General features: G+C 39.4%; 13 protein-coding genes across 13 annotated transcripts; 6 read left to right on the forward strand and 7 right to left on the reverse strand.

The window, feature by feature from the left end:
* Positions 1 to 195: 195 nt before the first annotated feature.
* On the forward strand, positions 196 to 1,547 carry JH06_0342 (hypothetical protein; the record flags this gene model as incomplete). The annotated part of the gene is made up of 8 exons (XM_014674541.1): positions 196 to 300; positions 330 to 425; positions 457 to 522; positions 552 to 602; positions 632 to 719; positions 751 to 992; positions 1,023 to 1,403; positions 1,434 to 1,547. The coding sequence occupies 8 exons, from the start codon at positions 196 to 198 to the stop codon at positions 1,545 to 1,547; spliced, it is 1,143 nt and encodes a 380-aa protein (XP_014530027.1).
* Positions 1,548 to 1,655: 108 nt separating this feature from the next.
* Positions 1,656 to 2,793, reverse strand: JH06_0343 (guanine tRNA methyltransferase; the record flags this gene model as incomplete). Its single annotated transcript, XM_014674542.1, has 5 exons — positions 1,656 to 1,857; positions 1,887 to 2,108; positions 2,138 to 2,516; positions 2,546 to 2,720; positions 2,752 to 2,793. The coding sequence occupies 5 exons, from the start codon at positions 2,791 to 2,793 to the stop codon at positions 1,656 to 1,658; spliced, it is 1,020 nt and encodes a 339-aa protein (XP_014530028.1).
* A 560-nt stretch (positions 2,794 to 3,353) lies between these two features.
* Positions 3,354 to 4,894, forward strand: JH06_0344 (hypothetical protein; the record flags this gene model as incomplete). Its single annotated transcript, XM_014674543.1, has 8 exons — positions 3,354 to 3,470; positions 3,500 to 3,568; positions 3,600 to 3,707; positions 3,738 to 3,988; positions 4,019 to 4,084; positions 4,116 to 4,248; positions 4,279 to 4,399; positions 4,431 to 4,894. The coding sequence occupies 8 exons, from the start codon at positions 3,354 to 3,356 to the stop codon at positions 4,892 to 4,894; spliced, it is 1,329 nt and encodes a 442-aa protein (XP_014530029.1).
* Positions 4,895 to 5,643: 749 nt separating this feature from the next.
* JH06_0345 (ribosomal protein S37) lies at positions 5,644 to 6,448 on the reverse strand (the record flags this gene model as incomplete). The annotated part of the gene is made up of 2 exons (XM_014674544.1): positions 5,644 to 6,321; positions 6,353 to 6,448. 2 exons carry the CDS (start codon positions 6,446 to 6,448, stop codon positions 5,644 to 5,646), a joined length of 774 nt encoding a protein of 257 aa, XP_014530030.1.
* A 1,261-nt stretch (positions 6,449 to 7,709) lies between these two features.
* JH06_0346 (hypothetical protein) lies at positions 7,710 to 9,794 on the reverse strand (the record flags this gene model as incomplete). Its single annotated transcript, XM_014674545.1, has 7 exons — positions 7,710 to 7,880; positions 7,911 to 8,103; positions 8,134 to 8,287; positions 8,318 to 8,467; positions 8,498 to 8,666; positions 8,697 to 9,311; positions 9,342 to 9,794. 7 exons carry the CDS (start codon positions 9,792 to 9,794, stop codon positions 7,710 to 7,712), a joined length of 1,905 nt encoding a protein of 634 aa, XP_014530031.1.
* Positions 9,795 to 11,837: 2,043 nt separating this feature from the next.
* On the forward strand, positions 11,838 to 15,216 carry JH06_0347 (ATP-dependent DNA helicase; the record flags this gene model as incomplete). Its single annotated transcript, XM_014674546.1, has 16 exons — positions 11,838 to 11,989; positions 12,023 to 12,097; positions 12,130 to 12,205; positions 12,234 to 12,606; positions 12,638 to 12,726; positions 12,756 to 12,830; positions 12,859 to 13,007; positions 13,037 to 13,463; positions 13,492 to 14,270; positions 14,309 to 14,375; positions 14,406 to 14,585; positions 14,616 to 14,684; positions 14,715 to 14,783; positions 14,814 to 14,870; positions 14,901 to 15,027; positions 15,086 to 15,216. 16 exons carry the CDS (start codon positions 11,838 to 11,840, stop codon positions 15,214 to 15,216), a joined length of 2,895 nt encoding a protein of 964 aa, XP_014530032.1.
* Positions 15,217 to 15,586: 370 nt separating this feature from the next.
* JH06_0348 (galactokinase) lies at positions 15,587 to 16,949 on the forward strand (the record flags this gene model as incomplete). Its single annotated transcript, XM_014674547.1, has 5 exons — positions 15,587 to 15,670; positions 15,702 to 15,848; positions 15,879 to 16,021; positions 16,050 to 16,706; positions 16,736 to 16,949. 5 exons carry the CDS (start codon positions 15,587 to 15,589, stop codon positions 16,947 to 16,949), a joined length of 1,245 nt encoding a protein of 414 aa, XP_014530033.1.
* A 1,759-nt stretch (positions 16,950 to 18,708) lies between these two features.
* Positions 18,709 to 21,310, forward strand: JH06_0349 (histone H3 acetyltransferase; the record flags this gene model as incomplete). The annotated part of the gene is made up of 11 exons (XM_014674548.1): positions 18,709 to 18,740; positions 18,772 to 18,871; positions 18,904 to 19,407; positions 19,437 to 19,496; positions 19,526 to 19,629; positions 19,660 to 19,849; positions 19,880 to 20,236; positions 20,268 to 20,819; positions 20,848 to 20,951; positions 20,983 to 21,126; positions 21,157 to 21,310. 11 exons carry the CDS (start codon positions 18,709 to 18,711, stop codon positions 21,308 to 21,310), a joined length of 2,301 nt encoding a protein of 766 aa, XP_014530034.1.
* Positions 21,311 to 22,390: 1,080 nt separating this feature from the next.
* JH06_0350 (hypothetical protein) lies at positions 22,391 to 23,966 on the forward strand (the record flags this gene model as incomplete). Its single annotated transcript, XM_014674549.1, is given in 8 exon segments — positions 22,391 to 22,600; positions 22,616 to 22,669; positions 22,700 to 22,904; positions 22,950 to 23,087; positions 23,117 to 23,468; positions 23,501 to 23,625; positions 23,657 to 23,856; positions 23,886 to 23,966. 8 exon segments carry the CDS (start codon positions 22,391 to 22,393, stop codon positions 23,964 to 23,966), a joined length of 1,365 nt encoding a protein of 454 aa, XP_014530035.1.
* Positions 23,967 to 24,054: 88 nt separating this feature from the next.
* On the reverse strand, positions 24,055 to 24,678 carry JH06_0351 (hypothetical protein; the record flags this gene model as incomplete). The annotated part of the gene is made up of 1 exon (XM_014674550.1): positions 24,055 to 24,678. One exon carries the CDS (start codon positions 24,676 to 24,678, stop codon positions 24,055 to 24,057), a length of 624 nt encoding a protein of 207 aa, XP_014530036.1.
* Positions 24,679 to 25,316: 638 nt separating this feature from the next.
* Positions 25,317 to 25,690, reverse strand: JH06_0352 (hypothetical protein; the record flags this gene model as incomplete). The annotated part of the gene is given in 3 exon segments (XM_014674551.1): positions 25,317 to 25,445; positions 25,476 to 25,553; positions 25,565 to 25,690. 3 exon segments carry the CDS (start codon positions 25,688 to 25,690, stop codon positions 25,317 to 25,319), a joined length of 333 nt encoding a protein of 110 aa, XP_014530037.1.
* A 137-nt stretch (positions 25,691 to 25,827) lies between these two features.
* Positions 25,828 to 26,348, reverse strand: JH06_0353 (hypothetical protein; the record flags this gene model as incomplete). The annotated part of the gene is made up of 4 exons (XM_014674552.1): positions 25,828 to 25,846; positions 25,884 to 25,963; positions 25,996 to 26,031; positions 26,067 to 26,348. The coding sequence occupies 4 exons, from the start codon at positions 26,346 to 26,348 to the stop codon at positions 25,828 to 25,830; spliced, it is 417 nt and encodes a 138-aa protein (XP_014530038.1).
* A 200-nt stretch (positions 26,349 to 26,548) lies between these two features.
* JH06_0354 (UDP-n-acetylglucosamine transferase subunit) lies at positions 26,549 to 27,036 on the reverse strand (the record flags this gene model as incomplete). The annotated part of the gene is given in 4 exon segments (XM_014674553.1): positions 26,549 to 26,652; positions 26,683 to 26,836; positions 26,867 to 27,006; positions 27,018 to 27,036. 4 exon segments carry the CDS (start codon positions 27,034 to 27,036, stop codon positions 26,549 to 26,551), a joined length of 417 nt encoding a protein of 138 aa, XP_014530039.1.
* Positions 27,037 to 27,058: the final 22 nt, after the last annotated feature.

Consider the following 27,058-nt stretch of genomic DNA (forward strand, 5'->3'; position numbering starts at 1 on the left):
TCATGTATTCCGGCGGATTGAGTCAATTCAGAATCATTTCTAACTAGAAGAGATCTGTTCTCATCCAAATACGTTGAAATCGGTTACACCAGTCGATGGATTCTACTGATATACAACGCCAGAAGATTCTACAAGAGGTGAATGAATTGTTAAGAGTACGATATAACTACCTTTATTAAGAGAAAGTGTGGTGATATGACAATCGGTCAGTTCTTGGATTCCACTCCTAGTGCTATCGAGTTGGATAGTACTATTTACTTAGTTTGTCTCTTACGTGATAATATGCTCTCGTTATCAACTGTATAAGTTGCTCTCTGTTGTTATTGTAGAGATTGCGTTGTTTACTGCTTCTGGCAAACATATCAAGGATTAACCAGTATTATGGTACTTATGTTTTTGACTTAATCGGTGATGTTTATATGCATGTTGGACTTCCTCCAATTGCTTCATTTCTAGTCTCCTGTAAAATATGAACGTTTACTGTGTTCATGGATTCTTACTAAACTTATCTATCGATATAATGTAAGTTTGGAAAACCTGTTTATTTGCAGAATGTTCTTCTGTCGGACATACCAACAATGCAGGATGATGGTAATAGTCGTGTAGGTGGATATTAGTTCCTGAACACTAGGTTAAGCATTTCTTTCAACGAAAGTATCCGTTGAGGCTAACAAAAACAGGATTTCCTCCATTCGCTTACTACAGTTCGTATCCTCTAGGTAATCTTTGGTTCTTGTTGTGATAGGATAGAGGATACTGATTTGGACGATTATGCTCAACGAAGTTGTCATCAACTTGTATTTAACAAGCCCAGTTTTTCCCGTCCCAGTCTCTCCTTTGATTCAATACCTGAGGATTTGGATTTTATCTTTCCTCCTGCCCATTCGCTCTCTTTCTTATATATTCCAGTTTATACCAGTGATATCAACACTATTCAAGACATCGTATTACACAGTACCACTACTTCTCTCACAGATTCCGAATTGGAAATTGTTGGGATCCCAAGAATTATTTATCTCTAGCTAGCAGAAGATTCATGGGTTCTTCGTGAAGCCATACGCCATCTGATCGATTCAAATGAATTGTTGCCTGAGCGGTTATGTTCTATGATAGTGGCGAATCCAATGGTGGCAATGGAGTGTATTCGGGAATTCATGGAATCGACACAAGCCCAGAGTTGTTTGGATGTGATTCTTAAGTCACCTTTGTCAGTATCAGTCCTACATGTAGCAAGTCAGATGATGGCATTACCAAATGTTCCAGTGGATTTCTTTGTGTCATTTATGGAACTTACCTATGATCGTATCTTAGAAGTGGATGAAGAACAGGAACAGAATCACCTTCTTCAATGCTTTTGTTTCTATTTATCAGGTGTATTTAAGAATCATTTAGGTCCTGAAGAGGTATGTGAGGGATAGGGTTGTAAGATGTAGAGGATACGAGACATTGTAGAGAGGCTATATGATTCATTTGATGACATTCCTGAAGTAGTATGTGTGTTTGCACTTGTATGTGGAGAACTCAATATATTATCTGTTTGTTTTTAAAGTAAAAAATCGTGAATCCACTTTATCGAGAAGTTCTTATGTCATAGAATGATCTCAACTTCATTTTCTTCTCCTTATGGTTATTCTTCTCTGATTGCAACAAACAGTTTAATGAATATCCACATAGGATAAACCATACTTCACAATACTATCGCGTGTATGTTTCTTATACTCTTCTCGGAGTTCTACTCTGTATTCCTTCACCTTTCTCATCGTAATCAAACGACGACTTACATCACGATACAAGTCATCTTGCGAAGTCGCTACCCACTCTAAACAAGGATGTTCTGGAACCTCTTTCACTCCTCGACTACAGTGAATCCCCTTCTTCATACCTACACTCCTGTTGTTGGCAGTAAATAACTGATTCGACCTCTCATTACCAACGAACGAGCAGCCATATCCAACAGGTCCACAATCAAATCATCTGGATCATAGATTTCAGTTCGAGGAATGAATCCCTCTCCTATCTCAAGAGGAGGATTCTCACCCATTTTGGAACATGTCTTACGAGCTCCAGCACGAATTCCATACGGAGGATCACATAGAATTCCATCCATTCTTCCTCATCAAGTAACAAGCAAGCATACCTATTCTCCACCAGCAATGGTAGTCGTGATAAATCAGCTCGAATCAATTCTGGGAAAGCCAGTTTGTACTGCTCAAAATTACTACGTACAGACTCAGCTTTCTTCCCTTTCTTGATTCCTTTCAGTACTCGAACATCAATATCTGTTCCCACACAGGTTGCTCCATGTACTGTCGCAGCTATCAGTAGACTCCCTGTACCTGCAAAGCAATCCCAGACGATCTTGCCTCGTTGCGAAAGGACCTGATTGGACATTAGGAACGATAGCTCTGCACAGGTAGATGTGGGACCTAAATATTTCCGCTTCTTCAGGTCATAGTCGTTTGCGACAGTACGCTGACCATTTGCAACGAAACGACCTAAATAGACTTGCTTCACAACTAAGGTTAAAGGAAGGAGAAAGAAGAACCTGAACCAATATGACCATAGTCAAAGGCTAATGTAATAGTCATTACTGGATTCTTCATTCGAACAGGACCTGAAATTGTTGTGTGTTGCGTGAACTTCTCATATAAGCTGTGCAATTCGGTAGTAGGAATATCTCTCCCAAAACTCTCTATACTAATCCTCCACGACTCTTCATGCTATAGGTTACATTATTCTATACTCATTTACGGCTTTGTGAGAATCAAAGAAATCTTTAGGATACTGATCCATTTTCTTTATTAAAGTGTCGAATGAATCCGCTTGATCCCAATATTCATATATAGCTTTCACTAACACTGCTCGTGAAGCAATCTGTTTCTGATTCACTTAAAACTATTTCCTACAGCTCTAGCTGCATCAATATTCGGAAGGTCAACTACCAAAAATGGAGACTCTTCATGGTAAGTTGAACTATCCTCAAATTCATCATTAAAAGATATACATCGAGTACACATCCTTCGAATTCAATCCGTTCAGTTCTAGCAAAGAATCCAACTCCGGAAGTCGAAACGAGAGATATGATTGGGCAAACTGGATGAAGAACTTCATTTTCACACGTCTCTCGAACAGATTCTCCTTGGTAGGACAATTATGTATCTTCTCCAAAACTCTCCAACTTGAAGAAGGGATCCATTGGAACTATCTACACTTTTTATTTCCTTCCGATGTTCTCTCGTAAGAATGAAACGTGGAAACAACTCATTCTTCCCGCGGGAATAGAAGTTTGGTAATACAGTTTTCTTATTTGGTACTTCTGTATATAGATGAATCTCTGCAATGACCATTAGTTGATGAGTGCAACAACCGAAAGTACTGCTCTCCTCTCAACACCATCCGACGATCAGACCAAGGTTCTGATCCAGGAAGAGTTTGTTGACGATGAGAAGGGAAAAATGAATACAATTGAAGTAAGAATGAATGTGATTGTTGAGGTTAGTTCTGTGTTAATCTGATGAAGGGAATTGCTGGAACTGGATCATTGGCTCTTCCTTTTGCATTCAACCAAGTACTTTGCATTGCTGATTGATTCTCCATAGGTTGGTATTATTGCCTGTATCCTTCTGTTCGTCCTTGTCTGTGGTATGATGATTCTTGCAACCTATCAGCTGATTGATATCAACAACGAAGTGAATTCCATGCCTCCTGTTGTTTCTGAATGCTCCCTTCATATGTAGGATGCATTCCCTGAGATTAAGACCAACAACACTTATGCCGAACTGGTCTTCAAGGTTACTGGCAATATCGGTTACTGGATTTACTATGTCTGTTCGCTCATCACACTCTATGGTTCTAACATCGGTTCCATGGTTGTGATGACAGACTTCCTCTCTGCTCTTCCTTTAGGTGCTCCTCAGTATCGTCGACTTATTGCTCAACTCATTCTCACCGTTCTCTGTATTATCCTCTGTCTTCTCAAAGACCCTAAGTAAGAACTATTGAATTCTCTCAGCACTAGAATGCTTGTAGCTGTTTCATCGCTTGGTCTGTTTGCTATTGCTGGAGGTTTCCTTGCTTTGATCATGTATTATTTCTTGTTTGTCTCTGAAGTACAGATTTGGAGGAGTAAAATTCGGCATTCATTTTGCGGTTTCGGATTTATGGCCTAAATCGTTTGAAGCCTTCTTAGAAAACTTCGGAATCATTGTCTATTGCATGGGATTCATTCTTTTCCTTCTTACACAATATGTCCCAATCTTGATCTCATCTCACTTCTAGAAGTATCTGCGTCGTGATTGTCAGAAGACAGTAGTTCGTTCCACAGGAATCAGTATCAGTCTTATGGCAATTATCTACTCGATCATTGGTATTCTTCTCGCTGTTATTTTTAAGAACGGACGTAATTGCTCTCATTCTGACCTTATGTTTAGCTCATGGAGTCGAAGATGATATTGTTAAGTCTCTCCCTGATGGAGCGTGGATTGCCATTCCTGTTAACTTACTTATGGTAATTACGGTTATTGGAGGATTCCCTCTGTGGATGGAACCTGTCAATGAGATGGTCGAGGGTCATTGGGGTGAATGCACTAAGGGCAAGATCTTCATCACAAATCCCGTTTATATTATTTTCCGTATTGTGGAAATTGTTCTGATTTCTGTTGTTGCCTATTTTGTTCCTCATTTCGGTGACATTCTCTCTGTTGTTGGTAACTTCACGGATAATATTACTACTTTTATTTTCCCGGCATTTATGCATCTACGTTTGCTGCGGAAGAAACGAAGCATTGGTATTCAATCTCTTGATTGGTTCATTCTCGTCTTCTCCTTTGTCTTGATGATAGTATGTACTACTGTATCATTTAAGACACTTATTGAGCATTTGCTCCATAAGTAAGTAGATTACGTTTCATGAGTCTTTTTGTTGATCGTAAACTCGTTTTCTCACCCTTAATAATATCCTAGAAGATGGGGATTGTAATTATCCATCCTGGAAAGAGGAAAGAAGGCGATTCATGGAATCTTTGGTTTTGACACAGGATTGTTTTCATACTGGATCAGAAGCAACTCAGAATGACTTCAAAGATACAACTGTTTCCGAGATGGAACAGTTTCCATCACTTCTTCCACTTGTGAATCCTCCACCGCTTGTATATTGTGATTATTGTTGTCAACCTATTTTAGTTGTCGTGATTCTTGTTGTTCAATTCTAGGCTACTACGGCAGATCAACACTCTCGTTTCTGTATCCACTATATCCATAATTTCATTGTATTTATTCTAATTAGTCTCTTATGTAGATGCAAGCCATTGACGTTGTTGTATCAAACGCATCGTATGTCTTTGTCGTTAGTATTCCCTTAGAGCAGCTAAAGGACAGTATCAACCTTGTGATGCTGATTTGAAAGCTTTACAACAGTTCGTAGCCACGGAGTGTCACATTGAAGAGCCACGTGAAGTTTCGCTTCCTCTTCAAGAAGAACAGACAGTTCTTCGTAATCCATCTGTACAGTATTCTCCCTATCAGTTTTATCGGAACAAGGTTTCTAAAGAAAGGGATTCCTTCTTCTTTCGTCTTGTACGTAGTAAATTGCGTGTTTGTTGCGAAATGCTTGCGTTCACGAAACAAACAGTTCACTAAACAACTCTACTCATCTTCTGTAATCATTCCTTCATATTGCTTCTTCACGGTACTTGAACTCAGCATATCCTTAGTGAATGGCAAGTACTTGCCTCTTTTCACAGGCAAACGACGAGGAACAGTCGAAATATTTGTTTCCTTCTTTGCTTCCTCCACCAGAGACTCCAGCAAATCCATCAAATACCGACCATTCTGCTTTCTCGTTGGATATCGGTTGCTTGTCAGCGTCAGCACGTCTGTGTTGAAATTGTAGCGAGGTCCAGACATCAACACCAGTTTTTGGGCTGCTATTAGTGGAAGTCCTAGTTGACGGACACGTACTGTCAGTTTCACATGACTGTTCTCACGAGGAGGTCCCAACTTCTCATCTTCCCAGGTTACAGGACGGATATACTCACGAGTTTCGATTCGAACGTCTGCATCGTTAAAATCGTAAGGCTTTGTTCGTATCTTTTCTGGATCCTTCTCTGTGTCAACATCCTCACTGTGGTCAAAGGGATTGGGAAATAAAGGAAGATCCTCTAATAAAGCACCCTCTGGCAAACCCTTTTCCGGATTCTGTAACTTTTCAATCACATCATCCGATAAACCAGGATACATTTCTTCCCGAATATAAAGATCGAGTGGATTGACCTCTTTCCCTTCTTCTTTTGGTGTTTTGTCAGTAGATCCCACATCCATCTTCTATTGAGTTACCCATTAACCTATTCACTACCTTCGCTGTCGCATTATCTTTCAGATAATCCTCTAATTCTTCCGGACTCATCTCTTCCTCCTTTCGTTCGTTCAAATCTTTCGACTGATTCAACATACCAAACTAGAGTCAATCCATAGAAAAACAAGTACCAGATTGGCTTGGGGATGATAGGCAAGAAAACGACGGTTGACAAGCACATTCCACTTTTCAGATGTGAGATATTGTAACGAACTTCATATTATCAATAATCTACTCACCTACCCCAAAGAAGGCATCGACGTCACTAGGGAATTTCTTCCTACACTAACCGCTCTTCCAAGGTATTTAGAGGTTGTACAACCACAACTCCTGAACATAGAGCCAACTGTTTGCGAGATTGAGAAAAGGAAACGGAATGTGGAATTGACAAATGAGAGTGGATTTTTGGAATTAGATATTACTTGTTTAAACAATCATGCTATCCCAATTAGCATTGTATAATGGATTGAACAGATCACAGACTACACTTTCCGTACTTAGGGTGAATCATCTTATTTCTTGTTTCTTCTTTACTATGAAGGGAACTAGAAGGAGAACAAGTGATGGAAGACACCTGTACTGAAAATGAATGATCATCCCTACGAAGATAGTATTTCGTAATAAGAATGCGAAGCAATGTGAAATGGAAGATTCTGTTGATTCATTGGTTCCAATAGAAGTGAATCTTGTTGGGCTTGTCTCCAGACAACTCTAATCACATATTCAAATAATTTAATTACTGTATAATTGGAATGGATGCATATAGGAGTGTTATTCCATATAGCAATTGATACAACCCCTTCTCGTTCATAGAAACGCTGTTGCAATCTCCAAACAATAGAATTGTATTGTGAATAATGGATTCTTCGAGTTGACAGGTTGTCACTTTTCTATCTCATTTGTTCTTTTTTGTTTTCCAATGAGTGCTGTATGCTGTATCATTCTAGCTTCTTCGATGGATTCGCAACACAACCAGAATGTAAAGATGATCGAAGTATGCTTCTATTCGTTCTCTAAAGGTTTAGGCCTTTTGTACTTCTCGGAATATCAAGTTTGAAGAGATTGATGGAGCGGATCCAGTAAACAAGGAACTGCGGACTTCGTTGTTTGAAATCGCTGGTAGAGCTTTCTTTTCTCTTGTTCATGAACAGAGAGAAACAAGGGTCGTCGTCAATATCCCATGTTTTTTGCTATGCACTCAGATCGTACCATTTCGTTTATCGGAAACTTAGAGGAGGTACAAGATCTCATTGATTCTGATGATACGGATCCTGCTATTCTTGCTCAATGCCCTGAGGCTCCAACCTTTTCGCGCGTATTTTATCCTGTGAAATTCCCTGTTTTGCTAACAAACAATCTACTTCGATTTGGATTCCTTGTGGTGATGGTGATGTTTCTTCTTATGCTTCTTCTCTGTCATTGCTGCAAATGCAGCAGCAACCACATCCTCATCATTGATTACCACGGCTTCCTTCTTTTCTTCCTCCTTTTCCTTCTTTGTAGGTTCATCATCATTCTCATCATCACTCTATTCTTCACACTCTTCCTGCATTCCTACAAATTCCATATCCTTTAATAAGGATTCACGGTAAGCCTCATATCCTCCTTCAATTGGTGTGATGGTCTGATTATCCATCAACCACATCTCACAATTAGTCATTGTCAACAAACGGGCATCATGGGACACAATCAACACTCCTCCATTGAACTCATTAATTGCATCGCCCAAAGCATCAATCGACTCAATATCTCTACTCCTCACTATATCAGCTTATTCCTACAGGTGATTCGTTGGCTCATCAAATATCAGAATGTGAGGCTGACTCAGAGAGATCTCAGCAAATGTTACTCGACTCTTCTGACCTCCTGACAGGTTCCGGTTCTTAATTGTGTGTGCGTGACCTTCCAAACCATATCGACCTAATAGATTCCTCACTAGTCCTCACATATCCATCCATCCAATACACTCCTGATACGACACACTTGGATACAAACGTTGGAGATATTCCACAGGAGTTTCATCCATAGGCAGCTTATCAATGAAGTGTTGTGCATACTTGCCAATCCGCAAACGAGGGTTTCGTCTGACTTCGCCACTTAATGGAACCAAATCTCCTATTCCTAAAATACCTCCAATTTCTGTACCTTCAATCAATTTCACAAGAGTAGATTTTCCAATACCATTTGGTCCCACAATACTCACACGAGACGAGAGATGAATACCAAAATCCACATTCTTTAAGAGAATCTTATCTGGAAAGTATCCAAACGTAACATCTTCCACAGAAATGATAGGAGGACTGAGGTCAGGACACTATGATGAAACCTCTTCTACAAGACTTACCTCTGGGAAGGTGAATTTCACAGTGTATTCCCGCGGTCGCTCTAGCAGCTGTACAGACTCCTCTTCCTCTTCCTGCTTGCCCTGCTTTTTGGCTTCTCGTTGTCGTTTCTGTTTACTTTCGTCTTCAGCTGCTGCTCGTGACTTGCCACTAGCTTTGAGGGCCTGCAACTGCTTCTGTTGCTTTTCATAAGCCTTCTCCAATTCAGCAAGTTTCTGCTTGCGCATCTTCTTAAACATCATGTAATCTCCCTTGTAGTAATACAACTTTCGTTGATCAAGATGAATGATCTGCTGACATACACTGCTTAAGAAGGCCTGATCGTGAGACACAACTAGAAGTGTCTTTTTCCAATTTTGCAAATACTCATCCAACCAAATTACAGCATTCAAATCGAGATGATTGGTAGGCTCATCAAGAAGCAACAAATCAGGTTGCATGAATAGAGCACGTGCTAGGGAGATTCGCATACGCCAACCTCCAGAGAAGGAGGTCGTTGGTTGCTCTTGCATCGACGCTGTGAATCCAAGACCCGCAAGAATACGACGAGCACGAGGTTCTGCTTTCTGGACACCATGAATACGCATTTCTGTTATCACGTCGTTGTACTCATTCATCTACGCCTAAACTCTCTCCATTTCCCGTACAATAGCTTCCTGATTTGCATTATGTTCGCTCGCTTCAGACTCGAGAATGGCTTGCAATTCCTTCTCCCTCTTCATCAACTCTGTGCGCTTTGTATCTGCTCGAAGAACCACTTCAACTGGAGTAGCATTGTCTGCTTCTGCTTCTTGTTCTACATACAAAATGTCAATGGTTGGAGGAATGGCCAATTCTCGACATGCAATCATTTTAAGGAGAGTTGATTTTCCCTGGCCATTTGGTCCCAGCAAACCATAACGACGTCCATACACAATCTTCAAATCGGCATTTTCAAACAGCGGCTTTCCTTTCGCATTGATACTGAACCCCTCAATGTTAATATCCTTGCTGTTTATCCATGTCGGATCATCTTTGTTCCAAGCACGCTGAGTACACGTAAATTGACTTGGGGCAGCACCTCCCCAGTGCTGGTCTTCGACATCAACATAATCTGTCATTGTAGGAGATCGTAATTGGTGAATTCGTAATTGCGACAATTCTGCACTCTAGGTCCCAAATTTGGGTTCTTTTCTTTTTTCGTGATTTGTGTTGAAAATGATAGAAGTCATCTGTCTAAACCAATACTCAGCTAGGGAGGTATCTAAGACCACAATGAGTAGTTGTTATTCAGAACAGTGAGAAACAGAATTGGCGATGGAGTACATCTCCAAATATCAGATTATCGATGGAACTTGGATCTAATGAACATCATTTCTCCTGTTTTCTTCCAAACTCTGTCTGTGACTTCTATTTCGTTATTCTATTCTATCAATTCGATTTACTGACATTGCAATTGAAATAAGAAATAAGATGTTTTTCAGGAATTCCAAATTCAATGTATGTGGCTCAAATCCTTGCGCTTCGTCATTTTGGTATCTTTGTCTTTACTACCATTCCCAGGACTGAAAGCATTACCTATACCTACAAATGAGGTAGTTTTTTCAATTGTTACATGAGACTTCTAGGACAACACTTCCCACAGTGAGGAAGAATGGTTTCCAGTGGCCTTGGCATCCATACCAAATACTTTCCTGGGTCGCTTTTGTCTTTTTTATTATCGCAGGAGTTTATTTGGTGGGAATGGTCGTCCCGACTCCCTTTAATATCATTTTCTATATTATATCAGCGGCAATGGAACTTTCCATTGTTCTTTTGACCATTTTCACCACTGTCATTGATCCAGCTGATGACTTCAAGGATGTTCATGTAAATAGTGCTGTTAGGTTTTTACTTCACAGATAGACAAAGGCCATTATTGTTTTGTTTGTCGAAAGCGGGTCAAAGCTTCTACGGAACACTGTCGTCCCTGCAACAAGTGTGTGGCAGAATTTGATCATCACTGCAAATGGTTAAACACTTGTATTGGAAAGAAGAATTACTCGTTTCTTTTGTTTCGGCGTCTTATCGTTAGATACTTCTTCTCATTGCTTGTAGTATTGTCTGTGTATGCCTTTTTGATGCTTGTTGTTTTGCTTGCTCTCCTCATTCTGTCTTTTTCCGACGAAGAAGTAGTTTGGCCATTCCGTATTTTCATCACTTTCTTAATCATTGTAGTTTCGGATGTCCCTGGTTTGTCTTCTTTAATTGTATATCGATGTCTTCTTCTTGTCTTTTTATTGGTTTCATGTGCATTACTTTACTATGCATTGGAACTCCTAATTTTCCACATTCGATTGTATGCAGAAGGGGCCACCACGTATTGTTCTTCTTTCTTCTTTCCTTTAGATACTCGCATTTCCAAAACCTCGAGAAAAAGTCCAGGAAATCTGAATCTACGGGAGTCCGGCCTGCTACACCTCCTCTCCTTCCAACACTCTCTGCTTCTATTCGTACCTCTACTCTGGAGGATCCTGTCAAGTCTACTGCTATTTCAGGGATCACCGCATCCTCCTCCTCCTCGAGTCTCCTCATTCATACCTCACCCACGGTGGGAGAGGTCACTTCAAGTCAACCGCTTTCCAAAGAGAGTAGCACAAGTCCATTGCCTGATCGAGATGATTCATATTATGGATTGCGACGTATGTGTTGGTATCAATCCTTATTCCTAGATCCTGAAGAGTCTTTCAGTTTGGCTTGGGTTGATGATGCAGAGTGTAGGGTTTATGAAGAGGTTAAATGATAGATGCACCTGGAATGAATATCCGAGCGACTCTTCGTAGCATTGGAGTTCGAATCTCATGTGTAGATACGGGAGACTCGCTTTCGGATATTGCTTCTGGGCGAGGAAGATCAGATATGTGGAATCCCAACAATTTCCATGGATTTGGTCCGACTCATGAGAGTGCTGATTCGCAGTTTATTCGGACGTATCGGCATAGTTCTATGGTCAAATCGAGCTTTTCAGGCGTGATACAGAGTCCAAAAGATGGAACTACTGGGTCTCCTATCGGAGAGTCTATTCAGAGCGAAGTTGTGATGATGGATTAGTCTATTAGATATGTAATATGAAAGAGTGTTTGTTAGGTTCATTCATTTTGCCGCCAATTTCAACAACTTCGGAAATGGATCTATCTACTCTGTTGTCGTCTCTTTCGGGACGCAATAGTGGTTCTTCGAGACAGTCCAAGATGACTGTGATTTCTCAGGGAGAGGTCCTTCCGCAAAAGCAGAAACGGAATTATAACACCAATTATTATGCAAGTGGACCCAAACGGTTTGAATGTATTCCTTCGAGTCTTAGATATAGATCGAAATACCGTTTACCTGAAAAGTGTCTTGGGAATGTTTCTGATCCGATTCCTTATGCAAATAAAAGAGAAAGGTGAAGAATGATGTTGATGTTTGAAAGGGTAGGGATATCGGTGAAATTGAGGAAGAATCCTTGTCTCCAGAGCAACTGGATGTGCTTACCACAGTACTCAAGGGATATGTAGAGTTTGGTGTTGTCTCCTCATTAGAATGTCTTCTTCACAGGGGACGCTGGTACCGGAAAAAGCTATGTTTTACGTAAAATTGTCGAAGCTCTTCAAGAGAGAATGGGAGCAGAAAAGGTGTTTGTGACGGCCTCAACAGGCATTGCTGCTTGTAACATTGGAGGAATCACAATTCACTCTTTTGCAGGATTAGGGATTCATGACTCTGACATCAACCAGACTCTGAAGCGAATTCGTCAGAATGAGTCAGCAGTGGAACGCTGGCATGCATGTGAAGTTCTGATTGTCGATGAGATATCAATGCTTGATGGACAGCTATTTGACACTCTTGAATATGTTGCCAGAGTGATTCGTGGGAATGATTATCCCTTTGGAGGGATCCAGATTGTTCTATGTGGTAGAGTCTGTAAGAGTATTTGATGTTCTAGGAGACTTCTTTCAGTTGCCTCCGGTTGGCCTTGGTCGTAATGGCGTGCAATTCTGCTTTGAGTCTCGTTGGTGGAACATTGTGGTTGAAGTATGAATAGAATTGGAGTTTCATGATAGAAAGTACTCGTAATGACAACAGTGTTTCGTCAGAAAGACATGCAATTGCAGCAATTACTTCGAGAGATCCGTTATGTAGATATATGTGTGGCATATCAATCAGGGTCGTTTATCACCACAATCCATGAAGACAATGAAGGAAATGAGTACTCATGATCTTGATACCTTATTACTCCAATCTCAATCACCAACAAACTTACATGAATCTAGCGATGATGAAGAAGAGGAGAATATTGCTGTTGAAAGTACCAAGTACATGTTAATTACTGATTTGATATAAGATTATTCGCTTACAATCGAAATGTGGATGATTACAATCAACAGAAGCTAGATGCGTTGCCAACTTCTCCTGTGGAGTATATTGCTGAGGATACTGGAAGTACTAAAATCAGTTGTATTTCAGTCATAGCTAATGAGAGCAGTCTGTATCAACTGAGTAAGAACTGTGCTGCAGTATCTCGCTTGCAGGTAAAGCGAGGTGCACAGGTGATGTTATTGAAGAATCTGGAGGTTGAACGTGGTCTAGTGAATGGTGCTCGTGGTGTCATCGTATCGTTCCGGGTGTGTAGTGAAAGTGGTGAGCGTTTGCCAGTGGTGCGATGGAGAGTGAGGAATGAGGATGTGACAAGGGTCTGTGAAAGAGTTGAGTTTAAGATTGAGAGTGCCGGAAAAGTGATTGCTTGTCGTCGCCAACTCCCGTTACGACTCGTATGAATGATGATGATATGTGATCTAGGCCTGGGGAATCTCAATTCACAAATCACAAGGAATGACAATTGACTATCTAAGTATTGATTTAACAGGAGTATTTGAATATGGAATGACATATGTGGCATTGAGTCGAGGTGTATCGTGTGATCATATGAGTGTGAAAGGATTTCAATTGAAAGAAGTTAGAACGAATCCAAAAGTGATTGCATTTTATGATGCTGTTAAGCAAGGAACAAAGTACATTGCAAAATCAAACCCTTCTCAAATTCCTCTTGTCGAATCTCGTTCAGTCTCGGTGTCTTCTCAATCTCGTCCAACTCCTCTCACTTCTGTTACATCTCCCTCTGTTGCAGCTCGACCAATTCAGTCTCGTCCAGTCTCGGTGTCTTCTTGTCAATCTCGTCCAACTCCTCTCACTTCTGTTCCAACTTACTCTATTGCAGCTCGACCAGTTCAGTCTCGTTCAATATCTCTTCCTTCTTCTCAATGTCATCCAATTCAATCTCATAATAACCCACTTCCTCCTGTCCAGTGTAACCCTACTCCAGATCGTCCGGTATCACTTCCTTCTGCTCAGCATTCTATTCTTTCTTCTCAGTTCAAACATTCTCCAACTCTTATCCCCCATCACGTTCAATATCAACAACAGTCACCTACATCGGTGAGCTATTCTTCAACAATACAGCAACCTCATACCGATCTGTCATTCGAGACGTTTACTCTCTTCAAATCAAAATCAAAGTCACCAAACAAGAAAAGAAATTCTCTAGTGAACCTTGCTTCAGGGCTTCAATCCCTAAATAAGTCCTTTATATCCATTCTTTGTTTATACTCACAAACAGAAGAATGGAATACGAAATCGGTGAAGAGGTTATTATTGAAAGAGCTAACAAGTATATTTTCGGAATTGTACTCATTGGATGATCTCTTTGAAACTAGGTCAAAGGAGTGGAAGATGATAAATATAGGATTGAGTACCGATATCGTCGTAAAAGGCTCGAGAGGTTACTGACATCTGACAAGATCTGGAAAGCAACTCCTCAGAATAGAGCTATCGTAGAGAATAAACGGAATCCAAACTGCAAACGGTACTATGATGAGGATATCATCGAGGACATGGTTTGATTTACGGAATATTTCAATGGTTAGAATATTAGTATTACTGATAGCATCTTCATCCCTTTTGAGATGGTCAGTCTTCTTATTGTGGATTGGAACGTTTGATTACTGGATTGTAGTGATTTCCAGAAGTGTCATGATAAAAAGTACTCACTTTCTCTTCCGTGCTCTATTACTGTATCGGATGTACTCCATCAAGTACCTTTTTGAAGTTCTTCTGATTAGTAGTATCAGTCTACCATCAAAGCAGTTTTAAATAAGGAAACCTACAAATGGCGTTGTGAAGTGGTCTAATATTGTTGAACTGATTTCTAGGTCATTCAAGGCGTTGTACAAACATTCCGAATAAAATTGGAGGAAGATATCCTGTATCCCTGCGAAATCCAGGTTTGGTCCAAATACCTAAAGGAGAATCACAATTGTGACTGTCTTCTTATTTTTGGTGTTCAACACTTGATTCGGTTACTATGTGAAGAGTGATTAAGGCAATTGATTTGTAGACCAGTTGATTAAACTGTATGCTTTGGAATACGAACATAATGGCAGACCACCCATCTACAAGGGTTTGAAGGACATTTTCCGTTTTATTCTTGCTCATCATAACATGGTTGAGTCAGTTCGAAAATGGTAGTTTGGTGTTTGTTATCGTATTATGAGATTATCACAATGAGGGGCTATTCTGTTTAGTGATTCCTTGATTAGGATGAATCCAGTGATTACCTCATAATTGTATCAACTATGAGTGTTCCTGTTCCTTGTTACCAATGGTAGGATTTAGTATTAATGTCCAATCCAATGTAGCATTAAGGATGTGTATGACAATGTTCCTGAAGTTACCGCTCGTTTTGAGGAGCTCAATGCTCTTTTCAAAGAGAAATATGGATCTCTCCCTGAATTCTATGTTCGTGCTCCTGGCCGTGTGAATCTTATTGGAGAGCACATTGATTACCATGAGTAACACCATTTCGTTCAAGTCACTTTGTAGTTATTCTGTTTTCCCTATGGCTATTACGAATGACATGATCATTGCTGTTGCATCGGAAGAGAATATAGACGGAAAAACGGAATTCTATGTCCATAATGTGGTATGAAATGATGGGTGAATCTGAAGAGTAGGATCCCAAGTTTGAGTCCAAGGCTCTTCCTATCGATCCTAAAGCTGACGTCTCGAAGGAGCATAATTGGTCTCTGTATTTCCAGTGCGGATACAAAGGTGCTTTTGATTCGTTGAATCCTGATGTAATCAAGATGTCTCACATCAATGTATAGAACCATACTCCCCGTGTATTGAAGATCTGTGTAAGTGGTACTGTTCCTCCAGCTGCCGGAGTTTCATCCTCCTCTGCTTTTGTTGTTGCTTCGTGTATGGCAACAGCCTTAGCAAATGGAATGAAATTCGATAAGACCTCTCTAGCAGAAACAAGTCGAGTCGCTGAGTACTATCGTTATTCACTTCTAATATAGGTTTTACATCGGTACTATGGGAGGTGGTATGGATCAGGCTATTTCAGTTCATGGCATTCGTGGTTATGCAAGTCATATCGAGTTCCATCCTTTGAAAGCCACTCCTGTGAAACTTCCAGAAGGAGGTGTGTTTGTAATTAGTAATTCGTTCTATCAAGCACCCAAAGCTGTTACAGCGGCCAAAGGATACAATCTGCGTGTTGTAGAAGGACGCTTAGCAGCCAAACTTATCGCTAAGGCTCATGGTCTGAATGATTTCTTGCAATATACTAGTCTTCGTGAAATTCAACGGGATCTTGGCGATAAGTCATTGGAAGAGATGCAAGAGGTGGCTAAGCAGTGTCTGCATACAGAGCCTTACACAACATCGGAGCTTGAAGAATTGTTAGGTGTTCCTCTCAAGCAAGAGACGTTGTTCTCGGATAGACCTGCTGCTGCTAAAGTACTTGAAGTCAATCACTCGTTCAAGTGTTTGGACAGGGCATTACATGTATATGGAGAGGCAGAGCGTGTATGGAAGTTCAGAGAGGTTTGTGAAAGCAATAGTGAACACAAATTGGAGGAATTGGGAGCATTAATGTGTGCTTCTCATCAGAGTTGTGACAAACTGTATGAGTGTTCGTGTGAACAATTGAATGATCTTGTATCCATTGCAATGTAGGAGTGAGAGAAGAATTAAACAGTAGGAATCATGGAGCCTTAGGAAGTCGACTAACAGGAGCTGGATGGGGTGGTTGTGCAGTGCATCTTGTCTATGAAAAGGATGTTGAGAGTTTTATGAAGGCATTGAAGGAGGAATACTATGTGAAGAGAGGATTCAGTGAGGACGAGGTGAAACTGGGTTTATTTGCTTCCAAACCTAGTGCTGGAGCCTGCTATTTTGAAGGATTGGTTATCTAATAGACAAGAATGTTGTTTGTTAAGACCATAAAAAACTGTTCAGTTAATCTCACAAACTTAAAAATGAAATTCCGATTTGGACAAGATATGTGGGATGTTCCTCTTACTCCTGGAGCGTCTATTAGGATGTTTACTAAAGACATCGAAGTTGTGTTTGTCTAAGTGGATTAACAATAGGAAAAATGTGGCTCTCCCATAAGAGAACTTGAATTCTTTAGAAATCGGGACTGTGTGAACTGCGATGAGACTTTGGACTCTCAAGGGATAATAGACCAAGACATGATTCTTATTTTTAACAGTGGCTATGTCAAAGTTCGATATCGAGGTGAAGAACAAGCTGTACCATATCGGTATCCCATGTTTGACTATGAATCTGTTTTTACACATGCTTTGATTGTAAGAATATAGGAGCTGAATGTTTGGTAGGTATGGGGTCTAATCTCTCAAGCACCCACACTGAGTCTGGTTGATTGTAGTAATAACTCAATTGATCTGAAACAGCAGATCTCAGTCGATGGAATTAAGGACGAATATCTACAAATTGTTTCCAAGAATATGGAAGATGAAGATGCACCTGTGAATAAGACGAACAGTCGAGACATTGATGATCCGGCACATCACCAATATATGATAGCCGTAATGATCTGTTATGAATTCTTTCGTATTCGTCGTACATCTAGTACTAGAGAGCTTCTTGATTATGCCTGTAAAGTAAATACTTGTAGAAAAAATGATCAATAGTTCTTTAAATATCCCAAAGACAGAACGTACCAACTTATTTCTAAATCTAAACCTGAAATACCACTGGATTTGGATTTGACTATTGAGGAAAATGGAATAGTTCATGGAATGATACTATATAGTAGGGGTAGTTTAAGATATAAACGCTAGTTCAGGTGGCTAATGAGAAATGGAAGGAGTCTCCCACAACAGGAACAAATTTGCAATCAGCAGAGGAGGGAGATGATAAGGAGGCAAAGCAAATATCCGAGATAATTGATGATCACAAATCAGAAGAAGCGACAGAATTGAAGAATAATAAGGATAAGAAGTCTAGTGATATAAAATCCGTAGACGAAACAACCTCTACGACAACTATAGGATTACCGAACCAATCGCCTATCAAACTCACATCACAAGAAAACAGTGATGTGAATGACGCTAATACCCTACATACGAGTCAGATTAGCATAATGATAGATGAACAAACTGGCAATCACCCTCAGAACAAAACAGAGACGAAACAATCCGATATCATTTGTTTTGGAGTACAATTCCAAGAAGCGATACGAATGATTAGCATTCCGGATTGTATGGTGATAAAAGATCTGATTGAACTCCTACAACAAGTATTCTGCACTAGTCGACAACATCGCTTATATTACAACAATACTGTTCTAGACGGTGAGCGATGTTTCCAGACTTATGAAAATCTAAATGGCTGCATTCTAGTGTATAAAGAGTAATATGATTGTTTGAAATACTAATATACTTCCTATTCAAATTGTGGAGAAAGCACGGATGCCCGAGTGGTCCAAGGGGTTACGTTAAGGCCGTAATGTGTTCGCACTCGAGGGTTCGAGTCCCTCTTCGTGCATTTTTCTTTTCATTTCAAATTCTAGTACCAAAGAGTCTATAGGACAAGTAGACTTCAGTCAACTAGTTCTTATATCTGGAGATATTCTGCTTTTTGGAATTTTGAAATCCCGATTGAGTTTATCCAGACCTTTTTGACCATTTACTACAGTCTCTGGGTCAGATGAATGACAAGTCAGTAGAGTATATTTTGGTGTAGAGACTGGTTGTTTCCTCTTAAGAATAGTTGTGAATACCTTTATGAAAGGTATGAAGAGAGATATTTTGAGAAACAAGATCTTTCCCTCCAAGTTGTGGATTTTGTCATGGAACAACTAAGAGACAAAGTACTTGAGTAGTTGAACTGGTGAATTTGTAGATGCAGAGTAAGAATGCGAGTGTGAAAGAATCTGAGATTCGTCGTTTTGTGAATAATCTTGTGAATATTCATACACCTCTTTTAGACACATGGTTTGATCGTGATCATGTGGAGGTTCCTGGTATTCCTGATGATCAACAAACAGATTATGTTTCCCATGATTCTGCTTCTGGAGTTCAAAGTTTGATTTCAATTTCAAAAGAAGAAGCAGCACCTCTCCTTCAAGAAAGTGTCAACGAACAGCTCTTTGTTGTATTGTACTATCAGATAGAACATTATCAACATTGTCGTCGTGGCTGTTCGGTAAGATCATTGGTAATTGTTTATCCACAGACTGTTCAATATTGTGTGTGGTTTCGACGTCTTGTTGGTTCTTTTTATTCACCCAACGCATCAATTGCATCCAGTCAACTGGTTAACACTCTGCGAGTGGCTTTAGCTCACAAATCATACTGTACAAGCTCTACATGCTCTCTGTGTCAGTCTGCACGTGAATATGAGAAAGTAGAAGAATCTCATCATATTAACCCTAGTCCCAAGTACAACTCCTCTCTACGCAACAGATTCTTGTGAGTATCATTCCTTCAGAGAATGTAGGGTGTTAAGAATTTTATTTCTCTAGTTCAGGTTGCATGCAGAAACGATTCGTCTTTCTCACTCTCCAATTTGGAATTCATCATTACGGTCTGAAATTGGATTGATTCTCGACCATATCAAGTATGTTGAGTAAGAAAAAGAATTATCACTAATGTTGAGTGCTGCTCAAATCTTCGCTGAGCCAGTAGACATTTCGTCTCCAGGATGTAATGAATATTACCAAGTCATTCTTAATCCTATCGATCTCCATACCATGAGCCACAAAAATTCACGTGGAGAGTATCACAGCATCAAAGCATTCAAACAGGACTTTGATTTGATGATTTCAAACTGTCTTGAATACAATTATGTCATGATTTTGGAATTCCATAATTCTTAGCTAAATCAGGATATTATAACATATGCAAAGCTTGTTCAACAATTCTTTGAGAATGACTACTCTCAATTACAGAAACGGGAACACAATCTCCTAATCAAGCATCGACAAAACCGCGAGACTCGCATTTGTTCTATTTGTCATGGAGGTGAATCATATTTTAAGCCATCATCTCTCCATTGTGATATCTGTTTGTGTTCAATTGAGGGATCAATGCGATATGTAATGGATCCCTCATTCCATTCTACATGGTGCCTCTCTTGTTATGAAACTTTACCTAATCATATTTCCACGGGAATTGGAGACATTGAAAAAACTTCGTTAAGATTACGAGAAATAGAACAGAATGAGAAAGAACAAGTGATAATTGTCGTTGTAAATGATTCTATAGTGGATTTGTTGTTCCCACTGTAATCGATGGTATCATACAATATGTGTCCTCATTGATCATTGTTCTTGCTCTCAGAAGTTTGTATGTCCATCTTGTGTGAATTCATTACCATCGAGTCCCAAAGCCTCATCCTTACCATCATCAAGTTCTCAAACCTTACCCAGTCTTCAAGCCTCATCCTTACCATCATCCAGTCCTCAGACTTCATCCTTACCATCATCCATTCCTCAGACTTCATCACTACCATCATCCATTCCTCAAGCCTCTTCCTTACCATCTTGTCATTTGAGTGATTTCATTGAATCCAGACTTAAATCTCGTATTCATGAAATCCGTCAGAATTATGCCAATTCTCACAATATGAGTCTTCAGGACACTCCATGTCCAGACCATCTTACTGTGCGTGTATTGTGTAATGAGGTGGAGCCATTACTACTGAATTATCTTAAGAACCGTCAACTTCTCATAGACATGCACGTCTCCTGGTACTTCAAAGAATTAAATCTACCCAAATCACTTGCGTATAACCAGAAATGCATTTGTGTGTTCCAAGTATATGTCGTTGTATCATTTTCAATAGAATCATTTGAACATTGATGTTCTTGTGTTTGTTCTCTTTGTGTTTGAATGTCCATATGATTGTATGTTCAATCAAAGGACTGCTTATATCTCATATATTGATAGGTGATAAGAGAATACGTAACTTCATAATTAGTGTGACCTACATCACTCCTTCATCATTTCGAAAGGTCGTGAATCAGAGTGTTATTATTAGTTATTTAGAATATCTCCAACAAAAGGGATATAATCGTGTTTCTATTTGGATGTGTCCTTCTACAAAAGGTGATGATTACATTTTGTCATATCAAATGAAGGAACTAATACATAGTTTTTCTCATCCTTCTAATCAGTATATGCCAAAAAAACCAAGTCTTATTCGTTGGTATATGGAATTATTAAATGAAGCCAATTCCCGCGGGATTGTAAGTGAAGTGTGTAACTTAGTTGACATGTATTTGACAGGTCGTTTTGGGATTCAGTAGGATTGAAACTCTGCTTTGATTCGAAGAATGAGTGATGATGCAGTGTTGCAGATTCCCTTATTTCAAGGGGATTATTGGTCCAAAGTCTTAGAATCCAAGTGTAAAGACTTGTTTGAGTCTGGCGAATCACCGTTCGATCCAACTGCACCATTTGATGGGAAAAAACAGAAACGTGGTAAACTGTTAACAGGAATGTATGAAACATTGAAAGTAGGAAGTGATAAATCAGTTGAAATAAGATGGTGAAAACGCAGTTGCTGATCATCTCACTCCAACATCAATGTCAGTTTTGTGGCCGATATCTTCGAGAGGAAGATCATTTCTCTATAGATATTCCTCCTCAGATTAAATCCACCCACAACAATAACATTCCTTCTGATGTATACATTTGTAAATCATGTGTCCCAATCCACTTCAGTCAATCTGATCCTCATCATATGCATCCTCGAAAAACAGTTCATTTAGTTGATATGAATCCTCTATTCACATCTCCCATATTCTCCGATCGACATGTATTTCTTGGCTTCTGTCAAGAGAATCATTTTGAGTTCAGCGAAGTGAGTGATATCTGTTGAATATGAATTAGTTACGACGAGCTCTGTATTCTAGTTATAAGATTCTTCAAAGCTGTCTTCATGATCAAATTCAATTCAAACCGTGGAGGTGTTCAGTGGTTCAGATATCTATGGTTATTTATAAATAGTGTGAAAATGATATTCTCTCTGGGTATTGCTGGCTATGTCTCCAATGTTCACAGTATCATATCTGTGATTCGTGTAAGCTTCTATCGATTCATCCCCATTCCTTCATCCAGATTGATGCTTCTACGGGTTATTCCAAAGATCCTGTGAACGATTTGCTATTTCTTTCGATGGTGACACCAGGGTTGTCGCCAGTGAAGCGAAAGACGAAAAAGGAAAATAGAGATTTTTTAACGAAAAGAGAATGTGTTCTTTAGTTGATTGTTTGTTGATCAGTGAATTCTTCGTTATTGTTAGGTGTGTAACTGGGTAATTCTAAATGTTTATTTCTCGCGTCTTACGACTCCCAGGTCGAGTTTGTCCTTCTTTGTGGACATGTATGAAGGGATGTCGTTTCCCCTTCACATTTGTCTCTTCTATGAGTTTTTCAACTACTGGAACGGAAAAGAAGCCAGTTCTTCTCCCACCTCGGTTTGATTGTCCTTTTCTCTTGATTAATAGAAGTAACGATGAACTCAATATTGTTAACAAATACTTGAGCTTGATAAATCACTGTGATTATCGAAAGCCTTTTGTAGTCCAAAGAAATGTTCTTAACCTATAGTTAGTTTCTGAAACAAAGAATTTGATCGCTCAGAATGTGTTTCTATTGCCTGGAGTAATCATAGAGAGTGGAAGTCATGAATAGGAGTTATCGACAGTACTAAGTTATTTGTATCGAATGCACTGTACAAAGCTCGTATTGGAAGTGTATCAGTTCTATGATCGTGAACACAAATATGGACTGTATAATTCAAATTCAATAAAATATACAATGCTTTGTGCAGCAGCAGAAAAAGATATGCATACATTACAACAAATCTACAATTCGCTTACGGAGAGTCGTCAAAAGAGTATTATCATCACTTGTACATTCTTTTAAACCATTTTACAGATAGCAACGTACATTCGCTGTCTTCTCTCGCTGAATAAACTAAAAACTGCAACTACTCTTCTCTCTTCTATGTTAAATAGTCCAGATTATTGTAGACATTATGTTATCAGTAAAAATGATGTCTATAGCAATATTATTGTGGGTAGGCTTGATTCGTTGATTCAAGTGTAGGTTTCTACGAAGGTCATTATTATGATCGATGTCTTCAAGCATTCCACTCTATTCGCCCTCTGTCTCCCGCAATTTCTGTAGAGAAAAAGGATCTGGAGGAAAACGAAGACAGATGGAAATCTATCCAAAATTCTCTCTGTTATAGTTCTGTGATTGGATCATATTATGCTCAAGGTGATTTCAAGTCTGTTCTTCAGTATTATGATGAATGTCGTCAATTAGGACTATTTCCTGGTTTTGCCGAAGGTATGATGGTAGCAAAGTGTTATGAGGGTTCTGAAGACTACAAGACAAGATTGGAGGAGATTCTGGAGAAGAACGAACAGTTCACAGGAATTCCAGCATCTGAGCTGTATTTTGTATTTCAATATTAGTGATATATAGAGATCGATATATGCAGAGTCTAGCAAAAGTTCCTCAATTCCGCAAGGCCATTCAACAAGTGTACTGGAATTGGTATTATCATCGTCACTGTGCTCCAAAATTGGATTTGAGTCGAAATACAATTAGTAGGACATGAATTAGTTGTTTGACATGAAGCTGTATTTTGTGGTGATAAACGATGTCCTGGGAACATCAGTCAATTAGTAGCATCTTTTTATGATATGAAGCGTTATGGAATGCGAGACTTGTCGGATACTCGTTTTGTCGTAAAGACAGCAAATAACGAAGAAGCACTGAAAGAGATATGTGAGTTTCTCGAGAATGAAGCATATCCGTTGTTGGGATATGAAATTGAGGTGAGATATGAGAGAGAGTAATCATATAGAATAATACAATTTGTGTGAATGTGAATGATGCAACCCATTGGGTGAAAGAACGACGAAGAATGCAGTTGGAGCTGCGATGATCTTTTAGTTTGTATTTGTTACAAACAAAACAACACATGCGGTGTTCATGAACACCTGAAAGAGAGTTAGCAACCCTTGTTTATCAGTCTACTTGGATGTGGTCTTAGCGGGGGTTTCCTTCTTCTTGGGAGCACACTTCTTTGTAGATTTCTCAGTTACTTTCTTTTCCTTCTTCTCGGTCACCTTCTTCTCCTTCTTCTCAGTCACTTTCTTTTCCTTCTTTTCCGTCTTCTTGTCAGCCACCTTCTTCTCCTTCTTCTCGGACTTCTTAGGGGCAGCCTTCTTAGTAGACTCCTTCTTTGGCTTCTCTGCGCCTTCCTTCTTAGTCTTCTTCGTAGACTCCTTCTTTGTCGTCGTCTTCTTAGTAGCCTTCTTGGTTGCCTTCTCTCCCTCCTTCTTAGGAGCAGCCTTCTTGGTGGTCTTCTTTTCCGATTTCTTTCCAGTCGACTTCTTCAGAGTACTTTTTACTATTTGATAGGAGTTGGCATGATAACGATTCGGAGCCAACTCGTTATTCACAAGCATCTTCTTGATAATGGTACGCACCAAGGTGTGTTTGAGAGTTACATCGGGGTGTTTCTCCTTTATGTATTTCTCAATAGCCATGATAGAACTACCTTTATGACTCTTCAACTCAACAATAGCCTCGATAATAAGCTTCTTGTAAGGTACAGAGATCTTCTTAGGTTTCGTTTCAGTCTTTTCACTCATAGATTATAGTCAGGGGGATAACAAAACAAATACTGAAGATGAAGAACTAAATTATATCTGGTGGGAAACAAATGATTAACCAATCAACTCTCAATATTCAATCCTTACGATTTTTGTTTCCCGCCTATTAGACAGAATTCTTAGGTATCTTCGCCTCCTTATATCTCGCTTATTCTAACTCTCTTGGCAATATTATTTGAACCCTTGATAAATAACATTCTAATAAACAATTTCCCAAAGAGAAATTGTTGAATACCTTTATATAACTTAAGATAATAACCAAAAAAGGGATCTATGAAAAAACATCATTCCAAACACTTTTCAATTCTAAGACCTGATTAACCCTATCCTTTTTCTAATAACAATAAGGAGATAAGAACTTTGTCCTTTAACTTTGTCTTCTACACATTGTGCTGTAGTCTATGTATAAGTTATAGCAGAGAAGGACTAACCTTGTCCCTGGAAATGTCCCTTAAAAGATGGGATACACTGTTTCATTATCTTAGAATGGTTAGTTATGATAGTTCAACTCTGTATGAATGTGTTAGTAGAAAGTGGTGATGGAATGAAACATGTCTTCTGTAGAAAGAGTAGAAATATTATTGTAAGAAGATGGGTATCTGAACAAATAAACCATATTACTCCTTCTTCTCTTTCTCCACTTTGTCTTTTGCCCACTTTTCAATACGATAGATGTATGTATTCATTCCAGTATCGAGAACCGAAGAATCCGGAGGGAGATAAGAGAGGTCCAGACCGTACATTTCCTACCAATCATCTCATTTTCATTCCCCTACTGCAGACGATTCGATTCCAAGATTGTTCGCCAAATCCTGGAAGAATGATACATTCTTGCGAAATGATGGAGAACGAAACTATTCTTAACGTTATCGCCTAGTCGTACAATACGTTTTAGACCTGAGGGAGTACGTAAACACTCAGGTACAAGTGGATACAATCTCTTACAGATGTCTTCATTGTCGAATATCGATTCCACATGTCGATCCTTCATGAATGTAACGATATTTAGGGGCTTACTGCGCTCGAATTCTTCACGAACGACATGTTCCTTCTCCCTAAGTATTAGAAAGAAGCATAAAATGGACATAGTTTGAATGCTCAGATCAAAGGATGTAAGAAAGCGAGATATCACTGAAGGATCCGGTTCCTACATATTACACCCCCGAAACAATCATGCCTGACACCAGAAGAAATAGGGGAATCGGTCTTCATGGGCTTTCTTCTTGCGAAGTAGGAAGATTACAGCAGACTCCACTTCCGTATACTATTCAAATCACAAAGCTCTAATGATCCTACTCGAATGAATTCATACTCATAAGTAATGTTAATAACCTAGAACGCTTAATTAACAACAACAGAACGAATACAATAGGTTTTGATCCAAAGGACTCCCTCTTGCTCGTCCAACGCAATTCATATATACCATAGGACAATTCACGTTCTGTAGCAACAATCGTCTCTGTTACATTCTTGCAATAGAGTTCAAGGATTCCAAGTTCATCAACGGGAGTGATCTGAATCGAATCAGCAAGTAGCGTCTTATTTCGTGCCCATCCAGCACGAATCGAAGTGACGAGATTAAACTGAAGATAATTGCTTGCAAAACACTCTCCTACTTCTCCAACTTTCTTAGTCGTAATTTGACTCATATGGAATAATCTGTCAAACAAACAATGAACAGTTCTCAGAAGTTGAGACTTACATCCCCAGTTTACAGAAGAATACCCAAATAATTAGAATTTGGATACTTGGTTGTTAAGTGTGGCCATTGCACAATAAAGTCATCTGCAATTGGATACAGAATTTTACCGCTCATGCTTAATCTACCTGTAACACCTGTAGAGATCCTCTACCGTTCTACTCGACAGAAACTCTCAACAAAGACAATTCTACACTTTAGAATATTGAGCGCACGGAATAGTGCAACACTAAGCGCAATAGGAACACATGTTCCTAGTCATTAACGAGATTTCATTACCATACCTGGACCATTTAAAATCAACAGAGAAGGAGACTCTTCAAGAACAAGGTGTAGACTCTGGAACAATGCCAAAAGAGTCGAGAAAATGGATGTGAAATAGGACTGACCCACTTCTCGACTTCGAGGAATAGACCGAATGGAATAAATGAGATCGAGCTACATGAAATACATTAAAAAAACGACTACACTGGACTCTGCGAGATATATTGGGCTTTTAGTGTCAGTATCAGCATGTACGAATACAATAGGAGCAAACTGACTGGAATTCAAGTTCCGAATCAGTGAAATCATCTCAGAAGTGTGTCCTCCTACAGTGAATTGCAAATCTATAATGTACCCGATCCCAAAACAATCATAGTCTTCACAGGAGCATTCCTA

Source organism: Blastocystis sp. subtype 4 (assembly GCF_000743755.1).
Source record: "Blastocystis sp. subtype 4 strain WR1 chromosome Unknown seqid_0006, whole genome shotgun sequence".
NCBI classification, from domain to species: Eukaryota; class Bigyra; order Opalinata; family Blastocystidae; genus Blastocystis; species Blastocystis sp. subtype 4.